This window comes from Hypomesus nipponensis, chromosome 4 (assembly GCF_054491055.1).
Source record: "Hypomesus nipponensis isolate SF chromosome 4, ASM5449105v1, whole genome shotgun sequence".
Classification (NCBI taxonomy): domain Eukaryota; kingdom Metazoa; phylum Chordata; class Actinopteri; order Osmeriformes; family Osmeridae; genus Hypomesus; species Hypomesus nipponensis.
This window is the reverse complement of record NC_140364.1, coordinates 9,202,501-9,210,215: the sequence shown is the minus strand read 5'-3', so window position 1 is coordinate 9,210,215 and position 7,715 is coordinate 9,202,501. Positions and strand designations below refer to the sequence as shown.

The 7,715-nt window shown below is 46.7% G+C and overlaps 1 protein-coding gene across 2 annotated transcripts; it reads left to right on the top strand.

The window, feature by feature from the left end:
• The first annotated feature begins 956 nt into the window (after positions 1–956).
• On the top strand, positions 957–3,972 carry c19h1orf216 (chromosome 19 C1orf216 homolog). 2 transcript variants are annotated; one of them, XM_084695815.1, is made up of 2 exons: positions 957–1,044; positions 2,179–3,972. In XM_084695815.1, exon 2 carries the CDS (start codon positions 2,201–2,203, stop codon positions 3,338–3,340), a length of 1,140 nt encoding a protein of 379 aa, XP_084551941.1. In that variant the 5' UTR covers positions 957–1,044; positions 2,179–2,200; the 3' UTR covers positions 3,341–3,972. The 2 variants fall into 2 exon arrangements, with proteins under 2 accessions (XP_084551941.1, XP_084551940.1); XM_084695814.1 differs by lacking the exon at positions 957–1,044 and adding an exon at positions 1,053–1,201.
• Positions 3,973–7,715: the final 3,743 nt, after the last annotated feature.

Here is a 7,715-nt window from a genome sequence, read left to right as displayed (position 1 = left end):
TGAGAGAAGTGGGTCATAACTGCAGGCTGTGTAAAAATCTAACAAGGTCTTATTCACAAGGTAAGTCATGCTCTTTTTTAATGTCTTTGAGAAGAGGGTGGTTCGGTTTTGGAAAAGGCCTACACATATCTTTTTTCTTTTTTTTACACCCTTAGGGATCCTCGTGGATGAGGATGACCATGGGTGTCTGAACATCATCTCCATTTGTGAATGTGCCTTTTTGTGCACGCGGGCCTTCTCGGTGGTATCGTGCTCCGTATCAATGTCCTCAACGTGGTTCTTGTTCGGGTTGGAAGATGGAGATGATTTTGCATGTGACGGGGCCGCAGGCGGCCGCAGTGTTTGATGTATTTTTCATGTGCTTAGGCTACTATTGAACGATGGGGAGGAGGCGGGAGACAGCCTCGAGGTGCGGCACTTGAATGGGGATGTTGTTGAAGTGGAAAGGAGAGATGAGGAGGGAGCGAGGGGCGGAGGAGACGAGGGGGACGCGCGCATTTCACCCGCCAGCGACTAGGATGTCAGGGGATGGGGAGGGAGTACACTTGTAAAGTCTGTCTGATGTAGCCCCCCCACACACACACACACCTCCCACCCGAAACACAGAGAGCAACAGTTTTATCATAACTAATAATACTAATAAGCAGCCATCTTAAAGCACCCTTTCCCACGCAAGAACTTGTCTCACTTGAAACTTGATCTAGGCCCTATATGTGCATTGGTAGGGAATCATACAATCTCGTTATGTGCTTTCCCTTTAAAGTTAGGATGAAACACTGAGACTATTTTTCCTTCACGCGCATTGTTTCTTCTTACCTCTGCCGTTTCCCGTTCTACCGTCCCTGCCCGTTTTAGGAAGTGAGTCATTCGGAAGGCTAGTAGTCCGTTCTATCAGCGCGCCAGCGCAAGAGTGGATGGGAAGGAGGGAGGGCGAGCGGGGAGGTTTTGTAGAAGATAAACATCACATAGGAGGGTTGATCGGAGGAGGGGAAAATAGGGAGGGCGCTGAATATTGTTTTTTTCCACCGAATATTGACAACAACGGTAAGACGAGACCCATTGTCTGCGATCCTATTCACTATTGTCTTCTTCAATCAGTGATTTATGTAACCAGTGAATAAAATCAAGGATGACTTGGTATTATTTGAATTAGAGGGCATAGAGGTTTGGTTGTCGGCCGAGAGAAGAAAACGGATATGGGGTGAGCCTGATAGCGCCGCTGACTTACGTAACGCGCGATGAATGATAAAATAGCTTTATATATATGAAGCATTTTAACAAATTCCGGGTTTCTATTTGTTATGATTCTACTAAAATATTGCGCCGCTGTTCATCTATGATTAGGCTGAAATGCAACCCGCCTATCGAACGTCGTAGATAATCGTCGTTTGACGTTTTATATCTCACGTTAACGCTTTTTAATTGTATTATTTGGCAACCTAGGCCTATAGTTTCATTTTGACTTGTATATCGTCAGCTGTGGAAAAATGGAATATGGTGCCTTTAGCGCAAACTCATTGATCCATAGCCTTTACATCAAACAAACAACCAAAGCTACAATGAAGGCAATATAGGCTCAAAACAGTTTTTCATAGCGCAAATTATCACATTTGGTCCAAATGTTGGACCCTTAATTTGCCCTGTACAACTTTTGATTTGCACCGATTGAGCGTTAATAAATTTTCAGCAGTCATTCTTGCGCGACCCCTAGACAGTTGGTCGCTGTCCTTCAGCACCACGTGCCTGCGCGGGGATGAGTGACAGTACCCCGAAGTCAGGATTAGAAAAATTTCCATTCTGAGGAGACATGGTAATATTTGATGTTAATATGAGTGGAGGGCACCGACCAGCACTTACCAGATTACTGACAGAAAAAAATATGATTGGGGTTAGAGGAGGAAGAATGGTTTAAAATAAACACGTTTACAAATGAGTGAAAAGTCTCCACCTTACTCCAATGAGAATTTTGGATATGGATATTTGAGGATTCACAATAGACCTGATCGTTTGATCTTCTTTTCTCCATTTGATGTGTCTTCTCTCTCTTTCTCTTACCCCTTCTCTCTCTCTCTCTCTCTCTCTCTCTCTCTCTCTCTCTCTCTATCTCTCTATCTCTCTATCTCTCTATCTCTCTCTATCTCTCTCTGTCTTTCTCACACATTTTATCTCTTTATCCAGTGAATCTCAGTCCAAGCCCAGAATGCTTCACCAGGATCGACCTGCAAACTCCAACTATGGAGGTCAGGGGGGTGGAGTTGGAGGTGGTAGTTCCTCCTCTCTGCGTCTTCTTAGCAACTGCCAGCAGCAAACTAACAGGAAATGTGAGAAGGATGGCAACTTCAACTTCCTGGGTCGAGAGGATGAGGTCCTGACGGGAGACGAGAACCGCAACCAGGTTCGACCCCGGAGCCTCGGACCGCTGGGCCGGGACCCGCCCCTGCCTCCCCCCACCATCCACTACCATGGGCCAGGCCTGTTATCGCCCCTCTCCCGCCTGCCCTGTTGGAGCCCCCTGGAGCCCCTGCCCGAGATCGAGAGTGGGGACGACGGCTACGGGAGGGTGCCCCCGGATGGCGCCGAGGAGGGCAAGATGGAGGAGGAGACAGGAAGAATGAGTGATGATGACAAGGACAGAGAGCCACGGGCCATCCAGGGAGGAAAGAAAGAGGGAGTGGAGCTGGAGGGGGAGGAGGGAGGGGAGGGGGAGGAGAAAGTGGTGGAGGAGGAGGACGGGGAGGAGTGGGGAGACAGTGGCTCAGAGTTCGAGTTCAGCTACAGGTCCAGCGGCAGCCTGTCCTCCCTGAACATGGAGAGTGGCGGCGAGGGGGCTCTGATGGGGGGGTGGGACCGCATCGGCGTGGGAGAACCCCGTTCTGACCTCCAGGGGACAGATGGCCCCCCAGGCACCGCCGACCCCCTTTCCGACCCCACCAAGAAATGGGAGAAAGATGCAGAGGGGAGGAGGTGGGGCCGGAAGACCCTGGCGGCCTCTGCAATGGGGTCAAGCCTCCCTGACGATGAAGAAGAAGAGGAGGAGAGGGGGGGGCACTCCTCGGATTCAGACACGGACCCGTGCGGGGAGCTTCCGGAGCTGCTGGACGCGGTCTGGACCCTGAGGGACCGCGAGCGCTTCAAGGCCCAAGAGATGGAGAAGCACCAGGTTCAGCTGACCATGTACCGGCGCCTGGCACTGATCCGCTGGGTCCGCACCCTCCAAGGGCGTGTCCAGGAGCAGCAGAACCGCCTGCAGTCCAGCTTCGACGTCATTCTCACCCATAGGAAGGAACTGCTGCGCATGGGCGCCTCTGCCGCAGCAAACACCACTGCGAGCCAATCTTAGAGAGACATAACCAGGAAGTGGTCTACAGAAGCCAGCCTATGGCTGCAGAGAGATAACAAGGCAAATTTCTGATTGGATATGATCCTACCTTGTTGTGTCCCAGACTTTCCTGATTATAAGACAATCTCCAAGCATCTTCTGAGGTTGAACTCAGATGTGGCGCAACAATATAATTTATCCTTATACCTAACCATACCAAGTAAAGTGTTGAAAAAATATGTCAAAGCTATAACTTAGGTAAAGGAGACAATTGTATTTTGCTGTATTGCTGACCTACCCAATGCTTGTCCAAATAGATCCCAAAAATGTTCTTGAGAGCAAGCTGTAGTCACCTTAGAAGACTGAGTATTCAAATGTTAAAGAGTTATATCAATAGTATAATACTTTTTTATATAAGGTTCTATAGAAAGCCATGTATAGTGATTATGTGATCTATAATGGCCATATCCTATGTCAATCCATTTGTCTTGTCATGAGAAAAACTGAATACAACATTAAATGTTTGTGAACAAACATATCTGTACATGTATGAAAATAAGTAATAAGAAATATAAAGAAAGTGATTTATATCTTGGAATTAAATTGTATATGTAAATCATATCAAGTTAAATAAAATAAAAAAGACTGGCTGACGTGTGTGTTTGATCAAGTTAATTCATAATTAAATGTGACTGTTCTGGATAAGAGTGTCAGCTAAATGACTAAATGTTCTCAAACACACATAAGTTTGTTTATTCTCTAAACGTGTGGAACGAGAACAAGCTTGCTTTCAGAACAAGCGCTTGGAGATTTCTGGGTCTTCACAGTGTGTTTATTAAGCACTTATGGATATATCGAGGAAGGCTTGGTTCAAATAGGACTAATTTAAGATTTGTAAAGATTTGAGGTTACAAACATGGATTTTAGCCTCGAGAATATGACCTTCCACTTACAATTGGCTCTTTATCCGTGGAACAAAGATTGTTTGTATCGCTCTATCACACGGTCGACTGTTCTGTGTAGGGTGTGATACCCGTGTGAGGAACAAGCATCAATCTTATAAGAATGGTTACAGCGACTTGACAGCCTGCGGGCCGAAAGAGAACGTCCATGTGTGTGTGTGTGTGTGGGTGCGTGCCTGCGCCTGCATGTGTGTGTGTGTGTGTGCAGAGATACCAGCCTTTGCCACCCTAATCTGCAGTCTGAGTTGAGCTGGTCCTGCAGGGTCCAGGTCCCCGGGGGAATTTGTCAGTTTGCGCCCCGGGGCCCGCGCAGTCCTATCCGGCCCGATGAGCAGCCGCCGGTCCAATCGCGCAATAGCGCCAAACCCCGGGGCAAGTTTGGGATAATCCTCGGTTATTCCTCCGAACTCCATAAGCGTAGGCTTATGTTCTAAGCTTATCGCCCCTTTTGGACGCAGGCATGACAGTAAAGTGTGAGAAAATTAACATATTGATCTGTTGTTTATTGGCGTTAGCTGGATGTATGTGGGGCATCATGTGAGGAAGCGGGTGGGATAACACTGTTATTATTGTCCTTGCTGTAGAACCGTGTACTGGCAACCGTTTCCCAAAAATGTTTCCATAAACGGCAAAATAACCAAATCGTCTCTCTGAATTGAAAATCGCCAAGATGTAATTATGGATGTTGCACACCATGAATCGTAAAACGGTAGCAAAAAGAAAAAAATAACTTATAAAGGAATGAGTTTTTAAAACTCAAAGTTCACGCTTCAATTAACTTTCTGTTTTTGTCATTATTACATAGGCCTTTAGTAGGCCAATGCCTTGGTCTATTCATGGAAAAACACAATCTGAATTCCATATACTCTTTCTCTCTCTAGTTAGAACACATCACTTCGTCTCAGCAACACTGTATAATCGGCGCACCAGCACGGCGGGGCACGAGGCAGAGTGTGACGGGGACCCTGCTGGGCGCGAACAGCGGTAACGTTGAAAGAGCACCGAGCCCGGGGAGACGCGCATACGGGAGGGCTGCGGGACGCGCCACTGTCTCTCTCCTCGAGCAGAGTTGCTAATGCAGTCGGTTATGCGAGCTAAGAGAACGTTTGTAAATGAGTTACAGGCGACCTTTCCCCAAATTAGCACGGGCGAGGCAGGAGGGGAAGAGAGGTGTGCACAGCTGGGCCTTGTGGCGCACAATTCGGTGCCAAGTGGCACGGTCTGACTGTGACCCTGTGATATTCGCGATACCTGCTCATTAGTTACCAACAATAGATAAAAAATGATAGGCGCTTGGTGTTACGAAAGTAGGCCGAAGTTATATACCCACCTCAAGCATAAAGCAAAACTTTAATGTGCACATTGTTTCCTGTGCAATAAAATCCTATATGTATTTTAGCTTTTCTATTTGGGTCTAAATCCCTTTACGAAGTAAAAACACTGAAATAGTATACAATGTTTTTAAAGCTTGGTTATCCACATGTTAAAACATGGTTAATGACGTTGCCACAAGACAGTGGGCCAGCGGAGGCCTTACAAGAGATGAAAGGCGTTTGAATCCAGTAGAGGGCGACACTCCATCACTGTTTTCGGTCGCTTTTCATGAAGCTCTATGGGCCTGCAATTGCATATTTAGAACGCGAGGGGGCTGTCGTTTGCGCAGACCAACTAAGTAGCTGCTGTATTCACTGTTTTCCTGGTAGGACATATACCCCAGTTCTGTGTGATGAGTCCGAAGAGCAGACTCTCTCTCTCCCCTCTCTTCTTTCTCTCCCTTTCTTCCCTCTGCCTGATGTAGTGTGACAGTGCACTAGCCCCCAGCACTCTGTTGGCGTGGAAACAATCAGCTTTGACAGAAAGGGGGTGGTGGGGGATTCAGGGGAGGGAGGAAGGGGGGGTTGCGGCCTGCGGCCTGTGTATGATGAACTGGATAGAAAGACCTGTCGCCAGAGAAAAAGTGAAAACATACAGTATAGGAAAAAATAGATAGAAAGAAAGACAGATAGACAGACAGACAGACAGACAGACAGACAGACAGACAGACAGACAGACAGACAGACAGACAGACAGACAGACAGACAGACAGACAGACAGATAGGTAGATAGATAGCAAAATAAGACGTATTTTGTCAACCCATTTGCATGTGAAAACAGTTGCACGGAATTATGTATTCTAACTCAAGAAGGCTAAGGTTGTTACCTGCACTTCATTTAGATTACACCATCACCATCTTATTGCAGGGCTAACTTGTTGACCGATTTGACCGATGATCAATAACACTGTAACTAAACAGTGGGGTAAACTCATACAGTAATTTAATAAAGTTGCCTCTTGAGGACCTAAATCACTTGTAAATCTGCTGTCTAGTTGGAGTCAATCCGATGGGAGTTGCTGAATGTGGGCGTCCAAGCTGTTGGTGGGTATAGGGTTCAGCTGCCTCGGCTGCTTTAACCAGCTAATAAATATGAAAACAGCGGGTTAAAACTTTTATTCGTTCTCTGCTTGAAAGGATTATACCCTTCTATAGAGTCCCATGTAAATCCCGAAACCTCATAATGCCCAATATTGTCCCATAAAACTGTGTTGGACAATAGAAAGAGAATAGGGGCTTTTTCACGCATAAGGGGTTTTCTCAAGAGCACATTGAGAGCAGCCAGTTCACGACACGCCCATGGATTATCTCGCTGTCGGTGAAAGCGCGGCTGGGAGCGGCAGGTGCGTGTGCCAGGCACGGGGGTCGCGAGGCCGGCGACCGTAGGAGCTGACTATGTCGAATGCGCGCAGCTGCCGGCAGGAATTTTTTCAGAGATTGTCAGTTCCATTTAACTTGCTCTTTTTTACCCTCTTGGGATGAAGTGGTCTCTCGTGCCCAGGTTTCCCCGACGTTCTCAGTTCAGAAACGAAAAGGGCCGCTAAACGGTGACACTCCGTCAACAAAAGCGAACTGGGGCGCAAGCCATCTCGCAAAACACCGTGAAATTTTGGATTAGGCCAATAAGCACGGACACTGACACCAACCCTAAATTTCTTTAAGAAGCAGACTGAAAACAAAATTGCAGAAGGCAAGATATAACAAATAATTTTAAAGAGACTATCAGTCTACTCCCTCCATCTACACTCCATTTATCTACTTATGAAATCACATGCTCCTATTGGTTTGTGTGAGCTTCGTGAAATGGGTCCACAATTGTCAATAATTAAATCAATACCATAGACAGCAATCTTGTCAGGGAAAGACCACGCTCCAAACTCATGTCGCCAAAAACTCACAAAGGAACTGTGAAGATATTATCTCTTTCCGTCTCAAGCATTGTAGCCTAGGCCTACCTTCTATCCATGACTGGATTTATCTTTCAATATTAAGATCGAGAACTGCTTTTATTTACCAATGCTCTGGAAAGTCACGTACATTACGTTGTTCTACTAGGCCCAC